Here is a 27,205-nt window from a genome sequence, read left to right as displayed (position 1 = left end):
CAGCCAGTGTGCATTTGTGTCTCGTGTGTATCTTCATGTTGCAGTATTCCCTAACCTTGTTAAAGGAATTCATCTTAGATGGGAATTTTCATTACGTAGCCCCTGATTTTGTATTTTGTCATACTGAGTAAAACAAGTACTTGCCCTTTGAGCTTGCCACAAGGTATTCAAGATTTCTTCACAAAATGGGTGAAACAAATAGCTTCTCACCAGGTTTCAGAGCCAAAGTTGTACATATCACTTACTGTAAAGAGTTGCAGGTCAAACACTCTTTTATTTTGATAGCTTTCATATACTTACTAGTTAGAAATGTTGATGTTTTCCCTTTTCTCTTCAGATGACACTGGCTGTCCTAGTAGCCAGTCAGTATCTCCAGTTAAGACTCCTTCTGATGCTGGAAACAGTCCAATCAGTTTTTGCACTGGTAGTGATGGAGACTTCTCCAGGAAGAAATTCAGTCCAGGCTCAGTGAGTGAAGGGAATACACAGCTGTCTCGATATAAGAAGGAGACAAAGACAAGCCTTGTAAAGCCTGGTGAGTATAATTCCTTTCATTTCCTTAATTACACTTTGTGATTCACGAGTTTATTTACAGGTGTCTACATACATGCTGTGTTGTGCCACCTGTGATACCACTAATGCTGATAGTAAATAAAATAGTTGGCTTCTTTCTGTGGAGACACCTGAAGGATATAAAAACAGTATTGTTACTGTCTTTTTCGTGGAAGTATAATCAACTGACATCTTCACTTTCTTTTATGAGGCTCGATGGTGATGTCAAGTATCTGAAATGGATTTTATTCTGTTTCATAGTAATTGCACTCATATTTCAGTGCCCAAAGATAAATGACACTTAATAAAAGAAAAAAAAATCTTGTGATGTGCCTAAATTTATTGTTGGATCCTGCCTAAATTTTGTGCTGCTAAGCTCTGATAGCTCTGGTTGTCAGACCAAGGCAAGATGTCAGACCAAGGCAAGAGGACAGGCAGGCTGTGTGTGGGAGTTGGGCAGATTTGTACCTGTACTGCAATGGCTGAATCCAGAGTGTATCTCCCAGTGCCTTGGGCTAATGGGCCATCTCAGACCACCAGCTAAATCAGCACCTGCTTGTCACACATCCAAGACTAAATACCCAGATGTGCCATTGGTTCCTGTAATTTTAGTGAGTAGATATAAAATACTTTGTATATCGTTTGATTAATGTACAGACAGCTCTTGATTACAAATGGTCAGGATATTTGTGCTGCTGTTAATTATCATGGAGCCAGAGTTGGCCCTGTACATAGCCAGCTGCAGAACTGACATGGTTTATGAGTTCAGGTACCTCCTGGCTATATTATTTCACCTCTGGAAGCAATTTATATACTTCCATGAAAAGCCAGCTCAGATTTGCCAGCACCATGTTTAATCCAGAAACATTGGAAATTCTGTTGCAAAATCTCTTCACTGGCTTGGTCATTGGAAGGGTTCATTAAATCTGACTTACCACTATTCCTGCAAGTTCTTTGTCTCATTTCATAGCACCATGTTATTTGAGTGTTCCCAGTCTCCCATTGCTGTGCATAATGGGTGATAGGTAATATTTTTGACAAGGTTTGCAGTGAATATGGTGTATGACAGTCAGATCTGCAGCTGTGGCTACCACAACCATTTTGTGCGTGAATATGAATGTTGCTTAGCAAAATGTGAATAATGAATGCAAAAGTTTTTTTCTAATGAAGAGTTCTATACTCTGTGGAGAAGAGTTACGCACCTTTTTTAATAAATTAATTCACTGTATTCAGTTTTATACTTAAATTGCCTTATAATATGAAGTTATTAACCTTTTGCAATATTCAGCAGCCAGATCTGTTTTATGGAGTACTTCTAAGTTCCTCCTGGCAAATATCTCACACTTTTTTAGTGAAAAACTGTTCAAAATCATGTCACTATGAGAGCTGACACAAGTGAGGGACACATCAGACATGGACACCAGGGGACAGCTGGGGTTCATTTTCCTCAGTGTTGGCCACAGGGGTTAATGTGATTTTCTTCCATTGCTGTCTCATTCCATGACTTCAAGTGGACCCAGTCTCTCCCCCATGACCTACTTGCATGTGAATTTCTGGTGACTCAGTCGAGAAGATGTAGCCTTTGTGCAAAGAGGAGGCATCACCTGTAACAAAACACACAGAGAGTAACAAGAGATCAGAAGGGAAGTGGGATATGAAGGAAAATAACAGCAACATGCCCTTGACATATATAAAAGATAGTGTGAGTCATTTTCTCTTTACCAAAAGCCCTTCTTGATTTATAGAGATTATATCTACTTCATATTAATCTGAAATGGCTTGTGGCCATGACCACATAGTAGGAGTCAGATATATGAGAGACAAAAATCCAGCCTACCATTATTTTTTACCATGTCCTGCACTACATTTTTTACACAAGTAATCAATCACTGTACACCTTCAAAATTCCTGTCATTTTGTTGAAGTTTGTCTGTTTCCAGTATTGTTTTCATGAGAATGTGCTGAATCTCAGAAGAAACATGCAAATATTTAGACAATTCAGGAAATGTCAGAAAGGGACAGCACAGGGAATGAACCCTGGGATGTTTTTGGGCTGTTCCCAAGCTCTGATACATTTCTGCTTCTCCAGTAACATCACTTCATCTTTCTTTTCTGTACTTCAAAATACAAAATACACATAGCCTTTTTTCTCTCAAACAGCCTAAGGCCTATGTGAGTCTAAGCCATCCTCACCTCTTGAAGTACTAACAAAATAGATTTGGCTATCATTCATATTTTATGTAGTTGGCATAGAGAACCATACATAATCCTGGAATGCTTTTGCTAAACCTATAAAATATTTATAATCATGGAGAAATTATTCATCTGAGAGAGATGAAAATGTTTTTTATTGTGCATTAAATCCGAATCACAGCAGTGTAGAATTGAATTTGGCTTAAAACCTGTGCCTGCTTTCCCAGGGAAGGATGGAGAGAATGGGAACATTAAGGAAGATAATAGAACATCCACTCTCAGAGATAGCTATAAGCCTTTTAATTTCTGGGTTTTAGAAGTTGGTCCTTTTTTTAAATGTGATTGATTCTATAATGTTAAAAGCAATACCAAATGTGTTGCAGAAGATGCCCTCACAAAAAGACTTAATTAACATTGGTCTTAGTTTTGTATCAAGATGCTGTGCTGAATCCTACAGTTTTTGTAATTAAATAAACAGGACCATAAGCACTTCTACATGCTCACATTCTTGTGTAGTCCTCCTAGAAAGATCCCTCCTGAATTCCTGTAGTTCATGTCCACATCCTGTTGAGAACCGTGGGAATTGTTTTGCTTCCTTTGAGAAGTCTTTCTCATCTTCTTTTTTGACTTCCATTAGAATGCTTAGTGAAAGGATTCAAAATCTGCCTCTTTCAAAGACATGGATAAAGAAGAGAATCTTTAGCAGAAGTTGTGTCAATAACTTTTAGAAGTCTTGCATGTTTAAACTAACACAGGCATGTATTTAAATCTCTGGGAGCATCAGAACTTGAGAAAGGCATCTGATCAGCTATGTTCAGCATTTCTGTAAAGTTCTGGTCTTCTTACTTTTGGTGTTGCAGGCACACTTGGGACAGTTTACTGAATGTTTGCTGTTGCAGCTGTTTCTTAGAGCCCACGGAATTGCTGAAGTTTCACATGAAATTATTAAGATCTAAGGAAAAAACATTAAGGCTGTCCCAGACCTTTTAGCACCGTCAGCATCCTGCAGAATAGAAGTGTAAACACCACTGCACAAAAGGAGCCCTAGGTGAGCCCCAGTCAGGGTCAGCTCCCAGATCTTTTAAGGATTGGCTGTCTGTCATTCACATCTTGGTACAATAATAAACATTCCAGGTAGCAGAGGACTATGCAAAAAGTGTTTAGTTTTTTTCACTCCTAATTAAACATCTGGCCATTTATTACTGAATCAGGCTGAAATAGTAATATTTTGGATTCCAGTGTCATTGAACTGCTATGGATTATGTTTCAAGAAGGCTCATCACTTGGAGTTTGGACATTAAAACTTTTTTCTGTTCAGATTAATGAGAAAATCTTGGAGACTTACACCACACAGAGCACCTACTTTTATTGGACAATGGGCAATGAGCACAAATTGAAAAACACGAAATTCAATCTGGACACAAGAAAACACTTCTTTTTGTCTGTGGACAGACACTGGCACACATTGCCTAGAGAAGCTGTGGAATCTCCATCCATGGATACAGTCAAAACTCAACTGGATATGGTCCTGGACAGCCTGTTCCAGCTAGACTTGCTTGAGTGGGGAATTGGGCTGAGTGGCCTAAAAAGGTCCCTTTTACTTCCCAGCAACCCTGTAATCCTGTTTTGCTGGATTTTTCTTGTCCTTTAAACAGTGCATCAGCCAGGTCCGTAGTTAAGTAGTTGCAAGACATAATTTGTGGCCTTTCTTGGCCACTTAAGATCATAAAACTGAAGGTATATTGAAAAAAAACTAAAAAGTATATTTTAACAATCACTCTTCAGCTAAAAATGTTATTTAACAAATAGTAACTACAATGCAAAGTAATCTTATACTCAATATGTGTTTCCTACTTTTTCCCAGTGAATTTATTAAGTCACCATAAATGAGCCTTGGGATGGATTGTCCCAGTCTGAACAGATTAATCTTTGAGGGCTTTAGGACTATTAGGAGTTTTAGGAGAGACAGGTGGAGCAGAATGTATTGCCCTTACTTGATTGTGTGTATTCAATAGGTGCAGGTGCTTTTTTAGTCAGTGTTGGAGCTGATAGTGATCAAAAAGGAGGCAAGGAAAATTACCCTGGACATCTGGAAATGTTAAGACTAGAACTTAAATAAGCCAAACAGATCAGAGAAGAATGCAAGTGTTAGCTGCAAAATATGTTTTATCTGTTAACAATGTCTAGCTGTTAAAACATAATGCATTTCCTGAAGTTTGGGGGGGGGTTTATTCTTTTTTAATTGGTCACTAAATGTCCAGGAACCTGGGAGTCCCCTGTGGAAGCAAGAAGTAGTGACTAGTTAATCCATTAGTGTAAAATTAGCAGATAAATTAATCCATATTGCTACTTTACTTCCATATCCATATCTGTCTGTATTCTAAAGGCAGTTGCTTTGGTTATTTTAAAAACAAAACATAAAGGTTTTGATTTAGGTTACATTCCTGATGTCTGGCTGGATTATTTTACAGGTCTTTTGTCAACTCATTCCCTGATTTCAGTCTGACTGCGTGGGAATAGCAGTGTCTGACCCTGATGTATGTGTGTGTATGTGCTTCACTTGGAAAATATGAGTTGTTGTGTAAGTTCTGTAAGAGGATTGTCTTAACAGGTAATTCTGGAAATTTATTTCACTGTCAAGAACTTCCTTCTGATTGCATCATTTTGCAATGATGGGAGTTTGTTTTATCTTGGAAAGTTTGATGAGACATTAGAAAGACGTGTTTTACCAGCACAGTTATCCAAGAACATTGTATCTGGTATTTGCATGACTTTTATTTATTCTCTACAAAATCTCTGCAAGCAGCTGGAAAATAATAGATCTGTTGTCCCTGTTGTTCAGGAGCAGCAGTACAGAATACAAAAACCAAGTCACAGAATGTGCTAACTTGAACAATTCCTATGGCACACAAAGAAATTCATGAATCTTTTCAACTACTGGCTAGGACATCTACCTATTATGTTGAAACACTTGTTAAAATGCTGATGGTGTACTGTGTTTTTAACACAAAGTCACATTGTTTGGTTGTTTGAAAAAAATCTCCAAACCAAAATCAATGGAAAACCTGTATTTGGAGATAGCAAAGTGCCTTGACTGATCCTTAAAACAAATTGGCATTCTTCATTCCATCCCGCAAAGGTAAGAACAGTGAGAAGACTGGCGGCTGTATTTTTGCTGTAACTTATTTAACAGCATCTCATAACCCACATTCCAAGACTGCCTTTTTTCTTGGTGGATAATTTAGAACAAGGGTATGTCAAAGAACACTTAACCCGGTTACAAATGCAGTATTTAATCAGTGAACACCATGTTCCCATCTTGCAACCAATGATAACTATACTTGAGTGGTGAAATTGGGAAATTCATGCTTCCATTCCTAGGAATTTTCAATTACTTAAATATGTGGCTTGTGTCACATGTGTGAGAATGCTGAAATTAGGAAATGAGCTACACCAGGTTCAGTGTACTTTAAGTAATTGGTCATAGAACAAAAAAACGTTCTGAAGATTGACCAACTGAATTGAGTTGATACTAAATGATGGAACATCTTGCCTATGACTGACCATTAGTTCTTCCCTTAAATTACTTGAATTATTAACAAGGAATCTCTTGATCTGACAATGTTTATTGGTAAGTGTAGAGTATAGATTCTCTGACAGGTACAGAGGAAGCTGCAGGTGAAAAGGGGAAGAGAAAAAGCCCAGGTTCCCTGAGTAACTTAAACCAGGTGGGGAGGGCTTTAACTTGAGCATTATATCTTTAAACCACTTGATATTTGGCAAAGAGCAGAGACACTGTGGTCAATTACTTGTGCTTCTGGAAGGCTTTTGATCTGTTTTTTAAAACATCACCTTGGCAATAAGAAGGGAGGAGGCATCTTTCTCAGGTATAAGCACATGGTTTGAATGCTTCACTTCTGTCCCACACCTGATAGCAGCCATTATAACCATCCTGACATTTACATCCAACTGTATGTAACATTTTTTTCCTGTACAGTTTCAGTCACACTCTTCTCCCTTTCTAATAGGTGTATTTCATAATTTCATTTGTGACACTGAAGTTTCTGAGACCTTTTCTAATATAGAATCTAACAAACACAGTTGCAGCAATTTTTGTGGTCTATTTGTTTTCCTCAGTTACTTTTGCTTTTCTTCTTTCTCTTCACCTTTCATTTTGCACCCACATAAAATAGCCGCTGCTGATTTTCTAAATAAAAAAGTGTTTCTGGATAATAATTCTGTATGTGCTGAATCCTCTGGCATATTTTTCTGCTTTAATTTCATGTCTGTTGCTATGGAGCTGTGCAGATTTGCTTGCCTCACCTGCCAGCACAGGGAGTTACAAAGGCTTTGGTTCTGCAGGTTCCAGGGGAGCAGGGTGTGCTCTGGGGGGGATGCACATGCACGTCTCACCCTCCAGGAGGAAGGACAGTTTGGGTTCCAGCCCATGCCATCCTCAGATCTTTTGTTCCGGAGTTGAGCCCAGAGGGACATCGCCCTGCAGAGGTTTGGTGGTTGTGGCAGTCAGTAAGGTCTGGAAGGTGGCCAGCCTGTGAGGTTTAGGGGATGGTGCTGTGGGTGATACTGCTGAGGGTCTGGGATTTGCAAAGCCCCGCCTGCCCCACATACTCCAGGATATCCGTATTCTTATGACCCCTTTGAATATTTCCTTCTAATTCTAGACCCAGCACAGCCAGTAGAACCCGTTGGTTGGAGCTCCTCTGTCTGGCATAAATCCTTCACCTTTTGTGATTCAGAGAAAGTGAAATTTGAATCTAATTGTCTCCTTAGACAACCTCCAGTAGCAGATGGGGTCTGACTCTCTTTCTCTGGTCCAAGTGACTGGTTCCATTGTTCAAGGGACACAAAACAGCTTTAACAGGTGAACCTGCCATTTCCCTTCTAGGCGTTACAGGAGCTGTTTTGGAGGTAAGGAACAGGTGAATTCATGTTCTTCATCCAAGATGAGTAGAACAGAGATAGTCAATTTATCTGACCTCAATTCCCAATTTGTAGTCTAGGGATTAATTATCTTTGCCTGCATGAGTGCACGAAAGTCCTATTTTGTTTTAAAGGAGGTAGAATGAATTAACCCACTGTATCTGGTGTGTGATCTTTCTGACCAAATATAAAGCATTTCCTTTAGGATTCAGTGTTTATGTTGACTGAGAATAGGACCAAGGTTGGCTCAGACTGCCACGTTTAGTGAGATGGATCCTACCTGCATCTCCTGTCCTCATCAGGCCTCTGACACCTCTGCTGTTGGCTCTTACTGAAGTCAACCACAGTCCCTGTGGCTTTTCCTTATCTTTTTTTACTTCTTTCACTTTTTAATGAAAAGGGAAGTTCTTAGGTATTCAGTTGTGGAAGAAAGTTTGTGCTTGAAAAGCACACATGGACCTTCAAGTAGCTCTAATTAGATGCTTTTTCCTCTTCTGTTCATCCCTGATAAACTTAGGCACTCTCTGTTTGGCTACTTTGTGAGGACTGCTGCCCAAGCTGCCCATTGCAAAGGGAGATTCTGAATCCCACTTTGGATTCACAGAAATGAAATATTTTTAGGACTAACTAAAGCTGTAAAGCTTACTAAGTCAACTGAAGTGAAATAAGTGCTCTGTAACTCATCAAAAATAATACTGGAATATAACCAGAATATAAATATTTTAAGCAGAAAATGATTAGATAAGTAGGTAAAAATTATTAGCTTAGAAGTAGGTTTTTAGTTCAGATTTATATGTATTTTAGATTTAAACTTTTAAACAAATTTGCTTGATGTGGAAGAACGTGTTCAAATACCCAAATATTTCTTACAAACTCGAATAAGCAAAATAGAAGCTACAAGTAGTGCTTCAACTTCAAAGCATTTCATAGTATTTAACACAAATACACAAATTCCTGTTAAAGCGGCATAGAAAAACCATCTTTTACTTCTGTGTCACAAATTTTATAGTCCAATCTTTTCTAAAAATTATTTTAGATTGCTTAGTAGAGACACAGGTAATTAGTGGGTAGGCCATGGCCTCTCAGGACATATATATATTTCTTTGTTCTTGGGCTGCGAGAAGTGCCCAGATGTCACAGCAAAAGTAGAGGATTCAAAAAAGAAGCCAGCAAGTGTAAAGGAGAAATTAGCAAGTAAAAGCTGAAGCCCAAGTCCTACCTGTTCTACATAGTGACTTGTCCAGGTCTGGGCTGGTGGCACAGGCCACCTGCAGTTCAGGGCAAAAATCTGCAGTTATATACCTCCTTCCTTAAAAAAAAAAAAAAAAAAAAAAGTTCTTTTGATACTGTTCCACTTTAACTCAGTTACTCTTTTACTGGGAGTTCAGAGCTGAGTTCCTAACAGGCACACGGTAACTCCTCTGTCTCCCTCTCCCTGTCCCATTATTAATTGTGCTGCTGCTCCAGGCACACAGAAAGTGGGACAGCCTCTGTTCCAGGGAGATCATGGCCGTGTCTGCCTGTGGCCTCGAGCCTCCCCTTGCCCTTGGTCCACGAGAGAGCCACTGCTCTGACTGCAGGTCAGAGTGACAGGGGACATGGATATGGGGCTCCTGCAGGGACAGCCTGAGATGCTGCACAGGATGGGAACCCTGCCACACAATACATCTTTTAGACCCAAATGCCTTTTGATAGGAGTGAAGGTCTCCTGGTGGGGACGTGTTCCTGCATTAGGAAAGACAGCTGAGGGCCTGGCATAAGAAAGGCACTGGGGTGTAGAGGTAGGTATTGAAGATGGCAATAGATCTTTAGTAAAAACAATAAAATTCTTTTTGTATATTCAAGCAGGTTTGTTTGGGTTTTTTTTCTCCTCTGTTAACCCAGAGTGGAATTTGAGCCAAAAAGGAGAAACCGATGCTAAACACACGGCACACTCTTAAGTGTTTGTTTTAAAATGTGTGTGAGGTCGACATAAAACATGCCTTGAAATATGTGTTTTTTCTGCAGTGAGTTTTGTGTGCTTTGTGGTTGCTTTCTGTGGGTTTCAGCCTACTTCACAGAATGGAATACTGTGCATTCGAAAGATCCCATTATGAATCTTCCCTTAGGAAATTTTTTTTTGTCCTCTGCTTTTAAATTACAATCTGTACTATTTATGCCAATGTTTAAAACAGCCTTCCTGACTTTCCCTGGTTAAAGTATTCTGAACCTACTCCAGATATATTTTACTGTGTACAACTCCCACTCACCCTGAGTTTTTATTTGAAGTAATTCTTCATGAAATAACCTGCATCACAGCCAGAACCCTGCATTGCTGGTACATAGTTTTCTTTACAGTTTTCCAGCTGTGTTCCTCCTCCTGTGATAAACTGTGATGTCAGTATGCATTTTTATCTTAGAATAAACAAATTGCATTCCCTTAATCTCCCTTCATAAACAGTGCCCTGTAATGCTGTTATCATTATTGTTGACCTTTTTTTGGAATTTCTCCAGGTTATTAATGCCTTTTTAATGAGAATCATGGGATTTAAAGTGTTTTCCGAGAAGTGTTTACACAGGAATTGATAGATTATTTCCTTTTCTATTTTTCTTTTTATCCCCTATTGCTTTTCTGTCTGACATCTTACTGTGTTCAAAGCAGAGCTCTGCAAACAATTGATTTGGGGGCTGGTGCCAAATCAAAACATTAAAGAAAATTTTTGTTTCACACTGAACAAAGGCTGTATTCAATCTAAAATATTTTGAATTTTGGAGGATTTATTTTTATTTTTTACCCCATTTTTAAAAGAGGAAAAGCATTTGTTAGTTTTCATAATAAAAGCATAATTTCAAACAGAAAGTTGAAAAATCTGATTTTCCATTTTTCTGGCCATGTTTGATTTCAAATCATAAATATTTTCAGTGTTCTCTGATCTGTATTTTTTTTGTGACCAAATTATTGCCTAAAAGATTTATTTCCCTCAGAGTCATTACTTCAAATACTTTTAAGCAGTATTGAGTAGATAAGCCTATATATTCCTTGTGTTTATGTATTTATTCATAGGAATGGAAAGCTAAGGGAATGTCTTTATTTTAGTCATGTAAATCTCACTTACTTGATTTCACTGTCGAATAAAGACATTGATGAGTGGGTGGTGGAGAAGTGGAAGGTCAGGCATAAACAACTCATTGGATCTTTGCAGATAGTGGTGTCATTTTAAACATTTGGTCTATTTAAGCAGTGGTATTTTACTTGCTTTTATGTAGCTAGATATCTAAATCCTGCTGAAGCTGTGCTTTAGATGTCTTCACTCTGTTTTGGTTCTCCCTTGAAGTTAAGAATTCTGAGCTTGGTAAGAGCCTAGGAGAAAGGAAAAATGCATGTCCAGTCCCTGTTCCAGTAAAGAAACTGCAACACTCATGGAATAAAACCTAGCAACCAGAACAACTAGATAAAAGTTGTCCAACTTTGCTAAAACTTTAGATTGTAGAGAATAGTTTTCTCAGCTGTGTTGTGTGCCGGCTGGAGTCTCCTGATGGAGGTGGGAGCTTTGGGAAATTCAGGCCTGTATGGATTTCACCCATGTAGCAGGGGTTAATGAAGACAAGCATTCCAGACTGGGTGGTTTTATGGAGGAGCTGGAGAAGAGCATGATAAACTGCCAAAGATGGGACCTCATCTCTTTATCAAGTTCTTATTTCTGGATGCTGTGTTCCTGGGGGTGTGATGGGGAGCTCATGTGCAGCCACTTCCCAGTTCAAAGCTAAGCCTGGCCCTAAGGATTCCAGGTGGAGGCTTTCTTTCCCCAGTAAAGCAGACAGCATAAAAGAGCTGACATTGGGCTTGTTTTGTGTGGATCCTCATTTATGTGGTGTAGTGTGAAACACTCTTTCGAAAGAGGCACCAAACTGTTCATCACTTTTTAAGGTGACCTGCTTCTAGGCATGCACAGAAACAAGGGTTTGGCAGAGCTGACAAGCTTTGCTGAGTGAGACTGGTGGGAAGTGGTTCCCAGTTGAGGTGGCAGTTAGGGAGAGAAGAGCACCAGTTCCAAAACTCCCATAACTCCCCCAGGAGCTGGAGACCTGGCTTCGTTTTGTACATTCAGCCTCCAGCCACTGCAAGGTGGACATCACTTCCCCAAGGAGTCTGAAATGTACTGCCTTTAATGTGGCATAAAAAAATAGCAAACATGCTTTATAATAGTGTACTTTATATACACCATTACATTAAGTGTATTTCAAAGAAATGAAAATTCTGCCAGGTTTGTTTTGTATTTTATTAGCATTACATTGTCTTGCTTCCGTGCTGAGGGACTTCATTACAGGTCAATGTTCCACCCTCCTTAGATTCTGTAAATAATAGGAAGCTGGTTTTTTTTGAAAAAAAAAAAACTTTTGAAATCTAGGCAAGCTATGTCTGTTTGCTAGAGCTGGTGGAATACAACTTGACCACAAACCTGCAAGGATTAATAAGCTGAAAAAACACAGGCTTCTTATAATTTTTGCTTCTTAACAGTAAGAGTGAAAAAAGCAGCAAATTATGGCAGTCATAACTTGAAATGCATTGGCCTCAGACCTACCTTGTGTTACTGTAAAAAATATAGTTTATGCCAAGAACTGGGTAAGGTTTTGCTGTTCTTTTCAACAGATGGCACTTGAACTTCATTAGGTTTTTTGTAATAATTTCAGCATGTGTGTTACAGTAAATATTTTATCAGCTTACAACAACTTTTGCTTTTCATCCTGGGATTGCAGGGTAGTTTCATCCGTTACCTCCCAGATATGTTTCTCCTTCCAGTATTTTTCCCTTGCCCGCTGAAAACATGTCAAACTGATTTAAAATGTTTTATGCACATTATAATGAAAACCATATGTCTTATATTAAGGATGACTGTGCAAAACCTGAATTAGGTTTTGCATGCAATTTCATGCACTTGCAGATACACTGTGCCCATGGGCCTGTGCAGCTCCTTGCTGTGCCCCAGACAGCTCCTCTCCTCCTTGCACACTGGAACCAGATTTAGGAGATGTGTTGAAGGGGCCTCTGAAAGCCCTTTATTAAACTTCTGCCACCAACGTGACAGGAGGGCTGGGATCTTTTCCCAGTCTGTGATGAAGTTTGCTGCCTCTCTGTGTACTGCTAAGTTACCCATGCCAAAGATGACATTTTCCAGTTCCTAAAAATACTTCTGACCAGCCTATCCATTTCCCTTCAAACAGACCAAATTGTACTGCCTGGTGCATTTTAAAAAAGATCCTCTGAGGTGATACTGCATGGTTGCTTATAAAAAATACTTGTCCATAGGTGGATTAAAGGTATAATTTATAGAACTGCCAAATGCAAGTTAGCATTGTGTTCTAGAGCTCTCAGTGTATTTTTTGAACCTCCAGTCTCGATGTTTGTATTGAGGTTGGTGTAGGAAAGCAGCATCCTTCCATCTCTGATAACAAAGAGCCCTTTTGTTTGAACATGAAGATAAGTTCCCCAGACTGTTTCCTTCTGCTCCATGAGCATATGTTCCCCCTGACAAAGGTCACTTCAGGCTGAGAAGAGTGAAATTATGAGAGTAATTTTTAAGGTGTCATTAGAATGGTTCAAGCTCCATATAGAAGCACAAAAAAAAAAAAAAAAATCAGGTCAGGCTGACTTCTGTATGACAAATATCCTTAAAAATACAAAAAACAGCAAAAAGTCCAACTTGTAATGCTCTTTGTCTATTCCAACATCCGCTTTTGGCTTCTCTACAAATCAGTGAATTAGAAACAATTAAGAAAAACACAAGCCCAGATCATAGTGATATGCAGAATATGCATGATGGCTCTCAGCCAATGTCAGTAATTATTTTGTAGTGACTGTGTTTTGAGAGAAGAGCTTGATTGATTGTGGTTTCACAGAATACATAAGTCACATTATGTATTCATGTTGAGATCTGCAATGCTTATAATTTGCATTAGTGTAGTTCAGATTGCTACTAAAACTATAGTACTTAGATCAGAAAACTGCCTAATGAGATTAATTATTTGATAACAATCCTTCTTTCAAAGTAAAAAGAATAAGCAAGAAAAATGAATGAAAATCAAGATAAATAATAATTTGTAAAATTGCATTTAGATCCAAACACAGGGAAGCAGGATCTGTGTTGCAGTCCTTCCCAAAAGTCTGTCTGGTTTTGACTGGAAGTCTTCTTGCCCAACATGTTTGAACAATTTATGGAGACCCACACCCAAGTTTTGCTCCACATCCCCTATGACTGTCTTTGCCAGCTGCCCAAGTTCCCAGCTGTTACTGGGCCCAGCACTCAGCTGAAATGTGACCACAGACCTGACTGCTGAGGGAGCACTGTTGAGCAGTTGGGTGGATGTCCCCCCAAGAGTGAGGGAGTGATGGCTTCATTCATTGGCCAGTGCAGTGGGATGGGGAAGGGATGCCTGTTGGTACCCTTAGGATTGAGGATGCCAGACACTGCTGTACCCAGTTCCTTGCTTTCATGGAGAACAGTTCACAAATGTGAGTTCAATGACTAAACCTCATATAAAACCAGAGAGGTAATTAGGCAGTAAAATCCACGATTGCTAGCAGAGAGCATGCCAGACATGCCCACAGGAGATCCAGAGAGAAGTGCCCATCTCCCAGACTTAGTCACCTGCCTGTAGTCCTGGGTGTGCCCACGTGCATGCCTTGGATTCACTGTGAGCCTCCATACCAGGGCCACACCATCTCTGTGAGTGCAGGCATCCAGCAGGTTTCATTGCTCTGGAATATGGGCAGTGCTGGTGCTACAGGTCTGCTGGGTCACACCTGAGTAATTAGAGCTTGAGAAAAGGTCTGAGTCCAGTGCCCTCTTTAGACCAAAGGAACCCAAATCTACACTTGTCCTAAGAGTTCCTGAACCACTAATGCAACCTACTGGGCATCCTCAGCTTCCTCCCCTGATTTTAGACCTCATTACAGTGGAGAGACTGACACAGGCAAAGGCATAGCCTGTGGGAGCAGCTTCTGTCACCCAAAGATTACAGCAGTCCACATGGAGGAGTGCTGTGACTTATTCCTAACTCTCAAGGTTATACCTGCTTTTATCTAGTTATTGTCAGTGTGAAGTGTAATAGTTAAGTCCAAAATAAGAGTCTTTCCTACATTAATCCTAAGTCAAATAAGTAATAAGTCAAAGGCCAGGGACTGAAATCAAAACCCACTGTCATATATGGTCTTGACACTTTGAATTCAGCACATTTCCCACTAGGAGACTGTGCCTTCAAAATAGATCATTTTTAAGGGCGTTATGTGAAGAAAAAAGAAAAGCCTGGAATGTCAAAGCAAGTTTTCATTGCTATTGCTTTTTTTTTTTTTTTTTTTTTTTTTTTTTTTTTTTTTTTTTACATTTGTCAGTGCATGTGAGCAGTGTGGTTTTCTTTCCTATGTTGTTTGTGGTGTACAAAATCTTATCTTGCAGGAACAACCCCATATTAAATAGAAAAATAAAAGCAGCATTAGTGCTTCCTGGAAATACACTGCTTATGCTGGTTAATATTGGGGCTGGAGATGTAGCTGTAGTGAGTTAAAGCTCACAAGATAAATTGAACCAAATCTCTTAAAATTACAGGTCCTTTAATTAGTGGGCATTACAACTGAATTCTCTACTTTTCCAGCTGCTTCTAATGACTTTGCTGGATATTTTTTCACACAGTCAGGCCCAAGCTCTACCCCTGGGGTCTCTAAATCAAGCTGCCTAGAGAGAGAGCACGCCACTTATTCCTCAAGTAGCTGCACCAAAGTGGTTAATATGTATGCATAGCTTCATCACTTTGCTGTATAACAGAGTGCTTTTGGAGGCAAGAAAGCTCAGCAAATTTAAGTGCTTTACATTTTGAGGACAAGCTGTTTCTGTCAGCACTGTTTTATTTACAGCTCTGTTTCACATGCTATATGCAAAACCTGCTTCAAGGCTGATACACATATAAAGAGGTCATGTTTATGGAGTCAAACCATAGCTGAGCTCTGTGGTTTATGTACCTGGTGGCCCCAATACCTGATCTGTTGTAGCTGTAGGAGGAGTGAGTGCAGTGTGTGTGATGCAGTCCCTGAGCTGCTGTTGGCCGGGTGTCGCTGTGTCGGACACACAAAAGACACGCAGGCAGCAGCAGGTCAAGCAGCAAAGATTCTAATTTAATGTCTGACTCCATCCTCATACACATTTTGTACAGAAGGCCAAAGATTGGCCAAAGGGGTCACCACCTTATGAACATCATTGGTGGACTTGACCATCAATCACATTCCTCCTCCTAGAGAAGAAATGTGTAAACACATAGATAAGCTATAAGAAAACAATATTGTTTATGTGAAGCAGCCTGGGAAAGCTGCTCCAAAGGTACAGAATTTCACAGGCAAGAAAATTCAGGGCGACAGCTGGGCACTGTGGCTGGGGCAGTGCACAGGGTTAAAGGTGAGGCTTGCCCACAGCAGCACTGGGGCAGTGCACAGGGTTAGAGGTGAGGATTGCCCACAGCAGCACTGGGGCAGTGCACAGGGCAGGGTTAGAGGTGAAGCTTGCCCACAGCAGCACTGGGGCAGTGCACAGGGTTAGAGGTGAGGATTGCCCACAGCAGCACTGGGGCAGTGCACAGGGTTAGAGGTGAGGTTTGCCCACAGCAGCACTGGGGCAGGGCACAGGGCAGGGTTAGAGGTGAGGTTTGCCCACAGCAGCACTGGGGCAGTGCACAGGGTTAGAGGTGAGGATTGCCCACAGCAGCACTGGGGCAGGGCACAGGGCAGGGTTAGAGGTGAGGCTTGCCCACAGCAGCACTGGGGCAGTGCACAGGGCAGGGTTAGAGGTGAGGATTGCCCACAGCAGCACTGGGCGCGGTGTCCGCCCTGCCCCGCCGGGATAAACACGCCCTGGTGCCAGCTGGAGGCGGACCGGCCCTGGCACAGGCGGCTCCATCTCCCGCTCCTCAATCCCGCCCCCAAATCTGCGGTTACATCATCTGCAGGATGGGAAACCTGCCCTTGAGACATTGGTGAGAGTCCCGCAGTTGGTGCCGGCGCTGCTCCAGGCGAGGCGCGGTGGCGGATGCCGCACCGTGGTCCCCTGTGTCCCTCTGCTTCTCCTGCTCCTCCCTCGGTGCCAGCCGAGCCGGTGACTGTCGCGGTGCTGTCAGGGCAGCGGGGAGCCGAAAAGGCAGCGCAGAGCCCGGGGCTGCCTGCAGAGCGCTCTGGGCTCTGCAGGGTTTCACTCTCGCTTCACAGATACCCATTCCCGGCAAAGAGCAGCCCTGGAAAATGTGACGGTGCTTGGTTGGCCATCGCTGTGCTGTCCCTCCCACGGCACAGAGGCAGCAGGGCTGTGCTCCCGTGGCTGCTCGGAGCTTCCTCCTGGGGGAGGCCGGGGATGGCATCCCCAGCACGGACACCGGGCTGGCTGCGACACTGATGGCTGTGACACTGAGGGCTGCGACACTGAGGGCTGTGACACTGATGGCTGCGACACTGAGGGCTGCAGTCTGCAGGAATAGGAGTGATTGCATCTCAAATGATGTGCTGCATCTCTTGCAAGGAGGGGTTAGCAAGACAGTTCTTTCAAGAGGAAAGAGTCTGATTGAAGCTGAACAAGTGTCACAGCCGGTTAGGACAATGGAATGCGGGGTTGAGAAGTGTCAGGCTCTTTCACAGTTAGCACTAAATTAATGGGCTGTTCTAGGGCTTACATGTGTGAGCTTTTGTCGTTACATAGTCACAGTGACAAAAATAGTCAACAGGCGTCCTTAGGAAGCTGCCAGCCTGGAGAATGGAGTCAGGAGAATGAGAAGCCGTGTTCAGCTCCTGCCTGCACTGCTGCTAGACAAGGAGTTTCATGTTTTGTTACGATGTTTGTAAGACAGAAGTCACGCCTGCCCAGGAGAGTATGTTGCAATGGATATTTTATGGATAGATGCCATGTTATTTTGCTCAGAGATGTCTACCAAATGGGAGAAGATGTTTTTAAAATCTCCTAATAACATTGCTGTCAAGCTCTGCTACACAAAAAACTGGCTTGAACATGGTTTATACACTTGGAACCATTTCTAGCAGTGACCCCTTTAACTTATAAAATGTTCTCAAAGATCCTATAAATAGCCACATGCCTAATTTTAAACATAAGTAGTCTCCTGTGCTAAGTGTTAAGCTTGTGTGTAGCTGTTATTAGAACTGGGGCCAGAAAGGTTAGTTCATGCTTTGCAGGCACAGTTCCTGATCTCAGATGCAGTTCAGTCTTTCAGAAAGCCCTGCTGATGGTGTGGTTGTGTTTTCAGGCTCTGCTGGCTCTGACCAGCAGTGCCCAGCCCTGCAGCTCTTGGTGCTCCAAGGCAGGCAGGTCAGGGAGAGGCAATTGTTAAGCCTCACTACTCGGCAATGCTTTCGATAGCGAGATCTGATTATGGTGTGATCTGCTTACCCAGAGATGAGCCTTGGCTGGGGCTCCTGCTCTCTGCACCGCAGCCAGGAGTTCTCTTGGGAAAGCTGCTGGTGTCTTGCAAGCACAGGAATGTTTTGGGAACCCGAACACCAGAGGTATGACATCTGTGTGATGTGTTTACCTGTTTGGGTCTTGTTCAGAAAAGTAGTTTTGGGTGTAGTGTGATGCCAAGAGATTATTTGGAGTGTATGTTTGTCTTCTAGATGGGGATATTTTGTTTGTCAGGAATACTCTGTTGCATCTTCAAATGTCATATCCCATGATCATTTTGCTTCCCCAAGGAGAGGGTCACTCACATTTACATCTGTAAACGTGATATAAATACTCTGAAACCAAGTGGCTTTGCTGCTTTCCTTCCCTCCCCTTGCAAATTTACATGCAGTTCAGATCTGATTATGGCCGTGGTGGCCTGAGTCTGATTCTCAGGGGTGTTGTACTGTAACTGTTGTTGCTGTACTAACAGCTCTAGCTGCTTAGGGGTGCTAGAGCTGGGTCCCTGGGATCCTCTTTTGGAGAGCTAAGATTTGTATCTGACCACTTTGAAATTGGGCTGAGGAATATCCTGGGATGGGCTGATGCGGAGGCACAGAGAAATGGAGGCTGGTCTCAGATGTCATGAGGTAGGGAAAGTATTGCATTAAATCCGGTCACACCTTATCCTAAAGCCAGTTGCTGAGTGTTCCCAGATGTAAGAATGGTTGCTGGCTGTCTCAGCCTCTTTAAGGCTGTGAAGGCCAGGCTCTGACAAAGCCTTTTCCCAGTCTCACAGTCTCAGGTGTTCAGGGTGAAGGATGTGCCCTTCACCATCATCTCTCTGAAGAATTTAAGAGATATTGAGGACTAGAAGATCTAACTGCAAATGGGGTGGCTGCAGCTGCATCTTCCCAGTGTGGAAAAGATAGCAAAAATGGAAAGTTTGCAGCTGCTGGCTTGGGGATGTCTATCCATGGGATGACACCCAGAAATTCTCTGGTGAGAAATGCTCCCCTTGGTCAGCTGCTTAAAGGATGTTGGAGAGTTATTTCCATCCCCTCAGCTAAAGTCACCATTATTCATTGGTGTGACTCTACGGCATGAGACCTGGGTATGGCATAGAACATTGGCCATTGGACTGACAAATTGGAAAACAAATAGAGCTTTGGTGTGGTTTTTTTTCCAGAGGATAAGACTTTCTTAGTCCATCTATCTACTACTGACCTTAGCAAAATGAGAGCAGTTTTCCTTGTATATGCCAGAGCTTGTGAAATAAAGGCTGTGATCCATAGAAAATCAGTAGTCAGACAGATGACTCGGTACCTGAGAAGCACTTGAGACCTACACGTGATTACTGGATTATTTTAAGGTTATTAGAACTGCTTCTCTGTGCTTCTGTACCACATGAAAACCTGCATATATGCATGTAGATAAATACATAGATATACTATTAGCCTGTACAGGGTTATACCTATATATGTGTACATTTATGTTATCCCAGCAAACAAACCAGAAGAGGTGAGAAGTGTTTCTGTGTGGTTTAAAGCATGAGAAATATCCAGTTACAGTGGTATGTTCCTAATCACTGTGATCCTGAAGGAGCCGTGTGAGCAGCCTCATTCATCTATCAATGGCTGTGAGAGAGCAAACAGGTTGTCACAACAAGTGTTCCTGTCTGAGACCTAAAATGGCTTCTGTAGTGTGAAGGTTTTGTGTCCAAATGTTTTTTCTGCTCTTGTTGAAGTGCCAGTTCTGAAGAAATGTTGCAAATCTGGAACAAATCCAGCTCTTGTCCTCAGGGATGTTTGAAAATCCATGTAACTTCTGAAATGCACCCAGAACAGACAAAGGAAGGATGCTTGTGATTCACTGTTATTTTGAAAACAATCTTTGAGTTACAATTTCCATCATGTTTTCACTCTTTCCTTTTCCTTTCCAGGCAGTGAAGCGGATTTTAGCTCTTCAAGCAGCACGGGCAGCATTTCAGCACCTGAAGTCCATATGTCGGCTGCTGGAAGCAAGAGATCTTCTTTTTCTCGCAAGTAAGCAAAGCAGTTTTTCCTGAATATTGCTAGTGCAAAGATAGACTACTGTGTAAGGTCTTGCATTTTAAAACACTTGGGTTAGCACGAGGCTCCTGGGTAGCACACTGGTGAGAACTGCAATATAAGAAAAAAAAAAAAAATGCTGTTTTCAGTGCACAAAAATTGTCAGTATGCCAGATCAGCCAGCTGTTGGGTTTGTTTTTTTTTTGTTTGTTTATTCATGGCAAGTGTGGGAAATATAATCCAGGCATTGGTTGGAGTGGAGAGAGAGCTGGGTATGTTAGTTAACAGCAGTATTTCTAACCAGTTAAGCTAAACCTTTTGGTCTTAACACTTTGTTTTATCTCTGTCATAAATTGTCAGCTCAGCTTACACCTTTCCACATCATGATCTTATTTTTTGTTGTTAGGAGTAGACAGTATTGCCTTTGATGTTGTTGGATTTTTTTTTCTGAAATTCCCCTTGCTCAGCCTATAGGCAGTATTTTTTAAAAAATTGTATCATAGTCATTTGTCTAAATGAACCTTTCATAAAAGATTTCTGTGAGATTTCTCCCTGTCACAAGCGAATTGCAAATTCAGACAGCTTGAGAACACAGGGGCACTGGGATGGAGCAGTGCACGTTGTGTTCTGCCCACGCAATCCCTGCTGGTTACAGTTTGCGGAGCAGGAGGAGGGAGCTGGAGTTGACAGGACTGGTTTCCTGGTCTCCTGCCCATTGTGGAGGAGCTGGGCTGGGGCCGGGGCAGGATGCCCGTGTGCCTGAGTCACACAGGCGTCCCGAAGGTCCCCGTGTGCCCCAGCACACAGATCGCCAGAACGAGGCTTTGAGAGCACTGTCCTGTCTGTATCGTGAGACTGTTAGAAAAACAAACACTACTTCAGTTCCCTCTAGATTACATCTAACAATCAAAGTTACTGGCTGTGGGGGAAAAAAAATGGTACTAAGTATAATACAGAGCCCTAAAATCACCTTAATTTCAGTAAGATTCTGTATCATTTCATATACTACTGTGCATTTTAATATAACATTAAGCTAGAGCATATTGACATCTTTTGTTGGACAGAAGTCTTCTGTAATGAGGCTCCTTCAGATGTGCTGCTATGTTAAGCACCGTGTCTGCAAATTCTGCCACACGCCAGAGTAGATGATACACTGTATGAAGTGGAAAGAGATATCTCCTTTGCAGTATGTTCTTTTTTAACTGTTTGACTTTACTTGCTATGGAACACTTCAGTGTTGTCACAAACCACAGTCCTGTACTTCATTGTAAAATAATTACAAAATCACCCAAACCGCAGCAGTGTGATGAAGGTTCACAGCAGCCACTCAACCATCTGTTCCTTATAAACTGTTCCATTTGCAGAGAAGGGAAAAAACCAACTGAAACAATTTAAAGAAGAGATGTTGCTTCATAGTTCTGTGGTATTTGATTTTTTTATATTCAAGCCTTCTCTTTTGCTGGCTGGGTTTGCCTTTTTCTGGTATTTTTGTTTGGGTTTTTTATTTCTTTTTTTTTTTAACCTGCCCTTTCATTATCATTTAGAAGAACAACTTGGATGGGAGAATGAAGTGTAGTAATGTAGAGTAACAAATCAAATGAGCAGGAGAAGGACACATCCAGGGAAGTGGCCTCAGAGCACTCCAGCCCTTGGGCACTTGTCAGGCAGGGAGGATACCAATTGCTTTCAAGCACAAACAGTTGACAGATTCTTTAATAAAGAATGGGAAAAGAAGGGTAAATATGTATTGGCAAAAATGGGAGAAAAAAGGAAAAGACTGTGCTTTCCTTTTTCTCTTTTAATACTATTTCAGCCTGCTCTCCATGGGGTTCAAACTGTATCAAAGTGAATGAATAGCTGGCCATGACAGATGAAGCACCCAGTATGCCAAAGACAGAAAAGAACAGTGGCCCAAACAAAATCTATTTTCACTGCACACTGTGATCCCTCAGGCTGCTTGCCGAGGAGCATGAAAGCAGCCTTAGAGCAGCCCTCCATGCACAGGCACCACTCTGCAGGTCTGGCCAGGGAAAGCTGCAGTGTGGTTCTTTTGGCATTAGTCCAGACCACAGGCCTCTTATTACTTGACAGAGTCAAAGATTTAGGGAACGTGGATGATCTGATGGAGTCACTGGGAACAGTGCTGTCCACAGAGAGAGAGATGTAAAATGGCTGAGATTTCCTTAGAACATGTAATTCAGACTGAGAGCCCCCTGCCAGTGAAAGGACGTGCAGTGGCTGATCATGTCAGAACTTTATTTCTTTCCAGCCACTCGCAGTTATCTCTCTGGTTGAGTGTTTAGAGAATGTTGTGTGTAAAATAAGACACATAATGGGTTGTGTGATGAGAATAATGCGTTCACCATTTTGGTTCTTCTCCAGTCGTGGTCCTTATGGTCGGAATAATGGATCCTTATCCTACAAGTCTGGAGGCAGTCCACCTGCTTCACACGGAAAGGATGCTTCATCAACACTGTGCAAAAACCATCTGAGTCCTGCTAACATCCATCAGAATTACAGAGCTTCCTCAGCCAGCAGCAGCAACTCAGGCTCATACAAAGGAAGTGACAGCAGCCCAGTGATGAGGCAAGTCTCTGTTTCAGCCTCCTGGGGTTGGGTACATTGACACTCTCTCTGCACTGTAGTGTGGGATCAGCTGTAGGAGTTGCCATGCAGGTCATCTTGCTCCTCACCATAGTTGTGATGCCTTGTATAGGTGACTTAACACCCAGCAAGGTTCTCCATACTATGTAAAACTTTATTGTTTCAGCACTATAAAATTCAAGTTTAAGTCAAAGTCCTTTGCAGTTGGTTTTCACTCCAAGGCAGACTATTTCATGCATTTTCATGCCATCAGTTGTCATGAGGACGAACTGGTTTGTTTGTTGTAGGGTTCTTTTCACTTTGAAGAGAGTTGGGTGGGGTAGTGTAGGAAACATGATACACTTGGGTGAAAACTCACCCCGCCTAGCCTTAGGCAGCTCCCTCAGGAGTGCAGTTTCCTGTACAGGAAAGAACACAGATACCTGCCAGAATATGTGACACATTGCAGAGAAGAGATGGCCACCATGCTGCTGTTGTTGCCCTCTCTCCCAGACAACTAAACAGCCAAGCATGTAAGATATACACCAAAAGCCAGACAGGATGAGTGTAGATTTCAGTGTGCTCAGCTTTATAACTCCTGTGAACTCAGTCCTTGGGCTGTGGATGGGGCCCTTCCCCTGCTTGCTTTTGGGCACACCACCCATTTGGGGTGAGGGGATGGTCTGGTATTTTAAAGTTAAAGCCTCATTTGATGTAATGACACTGAAGCCAAGCACAATAAATAGTAAATTTTTCACTGTAGCTATAAATCAGCTGTTTCCTCGAGTGCTTTGATTTGCCAAGTGAAGTAACTTGTGTGGATGCTGAGGAGCCCCAGATGAGTCAAGCTTTGCATTTATCCATCAGTGGGATGTTTTTCATTCTGTCAGGACTTAAGAACAGTAAGAGTGATGTTATGTGATGGTTTGTTTTGGGTTTTTTCAGGCGATCAGGGAGATACAATTCTTGTGGTGACAATCACAGCATTAAGCCACAAAATCCAGAGCAGTATTTGACTCCTCTGCAGCAGAAAGAAGTGGCAGTACGGCATTTGAAGACCAAGCTGAAGGAATCTGAAAGCAAACTTAAAGAAAGGTAAACCTCACTTCAGAAATCAATCAGAAAGATTTATTTGGGAACATTTAGGGGTGGGAATCCTGAGTGGTTTTACTCATTTCTTGATCAATAAAGTTTCCATTAAGAAATTTGAAATATGATTAGTCTGATTAGGTTGTTTTCAGTCTTTCAGGTTTCCGAGTTTATTAAGGGGATGCAAAACAATGAGTTTATTTATAAATATACTTGTCCTTCTTTCCTTTTTGGAACCTTCACAATAGAATATTTTAAAAGGACAACTTTTTGCAAGTCTGATTTAGATTGAGACCTTTTATACATAGAACAGTTTCTACCTGCCAGCATGTATTACCTTAGTGTCCTGTTCTGCCTCTCTCAGTGAAGTAGGACTGCAAATGTCCCCCTTCTCCTCAGTGAAAGAAAAGTTCATACCCAAACCACTGTTCCCATTTCTGGTTTTGTCACTTCTACACTGAATTTTTCACAATAGCCCTTTGTATGGATGCTGAGCAAAGAAGGGACAACGTGCATTACACAGCAACAATGTCTCTTTGACCAAAACTGCACTCTGAGAGCTGGCTCTCCAGCACGGACAGCCCAGGGGGGCGCAAAGGACTGTTTGAATGGAGCCCAAGACAGAGTTCCAAGGACTCTGTGCTCTTCCTCTGCATCTGCAAGGCCTGAAACTGACAGGAGTGCTCTCTCCCCGACTTGCTCCCCATGTGCTGGCAGCAGCCTCTGGTTCCCTGCTGGGGAAAGCCAGCCCTGTGCCTGCAGACCTGAGCTCTCTGGATGCCTGAGGCCACCACTGGCTCTGGCAGTATGTGCCAAGCTGCTGGCAGGCACTGGGGATGCATCCAGGCAGCTGCTTCCCATTTGCTCCAGGGCAAGGCAGTAGGGGAGTTTTTAAGAGGTCAAATTGTCCAGGATCATGGCACAGCCCACAAGGCTGCTGGTTTTGTGGGGAGGCCAGTGACTCCCATTAGGAATCAGCTGGCATATCTTGGCTCTCTCAGAGATGGCCACAAATGTCACCTGGAGAAATTTGCTTCCTCCTTGGAGCATCTCACCAGCAGAGCCATAGCTCTGTGGTGGGGCCTCATGTTAACTTTAACTGAGCAGTCAGCAGAAGTGTAACATCATTTTTATTTTGCTACAGGGAAACAGAAATAGAAGAGCTTAAAGCTCAGCTGGGACGGATGAGGGAAGACTGGATAGAAGAAGAGTGCAATCGTGTGGAGGCAGAACTGGCCTTAAAGGAAGCAAGAAGTGAAATTAAACAACTTAAGCAGGTTATTGAAAGCATGAAAAACAGCTTGGCTGAGAAAGACAAAAAAATTCAGAAATACTTCATAGACATAAACATTCAAAACAAGAAACTGGAATCTTTGCTGCAGAGCATGGAGATGGCTCAGAACCACTCTGGGAGGGATGAGCAGTGCCTGGAATACACGAGTGACTCAGAGGCGAAGCTGTTAGCATTGTGTGCCACCCCGCCAGACAGCCCCATCACAGAGCACCAAGGTCTGGAGGAGGTGGCAGACAGTGATCTGCTTCTTAGTGAGGACAGAGTTAATGGGACTGACATATCTGGAGAGAGTTTGACCACCACAACCTCTGAGTTGAGTGATCCAGCTCCCTTCAGTGCTGCTGTAAATAAAGAGATGCTTGAAATCATTCTGGATGGAAAACTAACTTACTGCCAGGAGGAGGAAAAAAGCAACATGACAGTGGAACAGGCCATCCAGACTGACGTGGTGCCATATAGCTTAGATGTGGAGCAGCTCATTCAGAACATCTTCAGAGCTCAAGACACCTGTCCTCTAAGCCCACCTTCTTCACTGAAGGAATTGAGTGAATTCTCTCTTGGAAGCTTCAGTGATTCTGGTATCATAGTGGACTTAACTCCAAGTGATCCCAATTCTGCCATCCTTTTGTCTCCTATGGAGTCTCCATGCAGGAAGGTGGAGCACAGAGTTAATGAAAACCGTTTCATGAAAGAACTTGATTTTACAGAAACTCATGATGATGAAGCCTTTGAGTATGTTAATACAGGAATAAAGAGGAGATACTGGAGCAGCAGTCTCCTCGGGGATCTTCTGGCTGTAGCAGCCCCTGTTGTACCAACTATTGTGTGGGCTTTGAGTACTCAGAGAGGAGGAACAGATCCTATTTACAATATTGGAGCATTGCTTCGCGGTTGCTGCCTGGTGGCCCTGCACTCTTTACGCCGAACACCCTTCAGTATCAAAACCTAAAGTCTACTCTGTCCCTGGGCATCAGCTGGCTGAGGCAGAGAGAAAGAGGAATGAGATAGATCATAAAAGGTTACTGTATATTCTGGCAGAGTTCATAATTTGCTTTTGACTATTTGATTTGCACTATAAATCCGTTCAAAGACGTGTTCCTTTGTTTCAAAATAAAAAATATAAGCTGAACCTCATACTTCCACAAAATGTTTTTAACAGTACTGCTGCTTATAGAAATAGTCCTCCTGCTCATAAGGCACCATGTCCCTCCCCTTTGCTGGTGACATTCTGGTGCCAGCACATCTGCACAGTGAACATAACCAGGGAAATCAGGAATTCGAGCCCAGTGCTCTTTCCTGTTCCACTGCTGAGCTGGGGTTACGTTCAGTCACTCTCCCTGGATGGTTCACTGAGCAAATGTATGAGCACTTTGCACTGGCTCAAGGGTAGTGTGAGATGCACGAGGGAACAAATGGCCAGAGAAGGGTGGAGTATTTCTCTAGACAGCACTAACCTTCCCTTAGGGTATCACACCTGTGCTCCAGAAAGCATGCTAGCGCTTTCCATTTCTTGTCCCAAGTGTCAATTTAGAGGTAAAACCTGTATTCCCCAGGCAGCTTCCAGCACATTGTTCGTGCCTGTCTCATGTAGTGCTCTTCTCAATTGTGCAATTGCTTGAGCATTTCACTGGTCTTGTGCATATACAGGGACTGTAACCAAAAATTGTTGGGAGTCTTAACACTTGTTACAATGGTAAGTATAGGCGTGGATACACTTTGACTCTTAATGTTGTTTTAAAGTCTTTATGTATTGGAACTGATAGTCTTTTGAGCCCTTTGAAATACTATGTATAAATGTATTGTGTTTTAACTTATTGTTTATTTAATTGCTTTATTGTAAATTACCTTTATAATCACAAGTTCAGTAAAGCATGATCGAAATGTCAAACGTGTGAGTGTTTTACTGTAGAAAAAAAATACTAAAAGTATAAAAAAATACCCCATTCCAGCTGAGCTCTCAGGTATAGGCCAAGCTAGGGGAGGTACTGTGTCGGGTACTGTTCCAGGAGAACAGAATTAGACTGAGAAAACCTGAATACAGTTCCAAGTGTAAGCAGTCACCAGGCTGATTAAAGGCTCCAGCTGGGCTGCAGCTGCAC

The 27,205-nt window shown here is 42.2% G+C and overlaps 1 protein-coding gene across 1 annotated transcript; it reads left to right on the top strand.

Annotated features, from left to right (window-relative positions):
* The first annotated feature begins 272 nt into the window (after positions 1-272).
* SYBU (syntabulin) lies at positions 273-26,982 on the top strand. Its single transcript, XM_083873673.1, has 5 exons — positions 273-535; positions 20,032-20,134; positions 22,523-22,726; positions 23,669-23,818; positions 24,957-26,982. The coding sequence occupies exons 1-5, from the start codon at positions 310-312 to the stop codon at positions 26,053-26,055; spliced, it is 1,782 nt and encodes a 593-aa protein (XP_083729799.1). The 5' UTR covers positions 273-309; the 3' UTR covers positions 26,056-26,982.
* The last annotated feature ends 223 nt before the right edge of the window (positions 26,983-27,205 follow it).

This window comes from Zosterops lateralis (assembly GCF_965231275.1).
Source record: "Zosterops lateralis genome assembly, chromosome: 1".
In the NCBI taxonomy this organism is placed as follows: Eukaryota; Metazoa; Chordata; class Aves; order Passeriformes; family Zosteropidae; genus Zosterops; species Zosterops lateralis.
This window is presented reverse-complemented; position numbering and strand designations above follow the sequence as displayed.

Excerpts from the sequence above, each read along its gene's own strand:
- SYBU (XM_083873673.1), top strand. The coding sequence starts at position 310 with ATGTTGATGTTTTCCCTTTTCTCTTCAGATGACACTGGCTGTCCTAGT. Across the intron at positions 20,135-22,522 it reads AGATCTTCTTTTTCTCGCAA|TCGTGGTCCTTATGGTCGGA; the intron begins GTAAGCAAAGCA and ends GTTCTTCTCCAG. Across the intron at positions 23,819-24,956 it reads GAAAGCAAACTTAAAGAAAG|GGAAACAGAAATAGAAGAGC; the intron begins GTAAACCTCACT and ends ATTTTGCTACAG.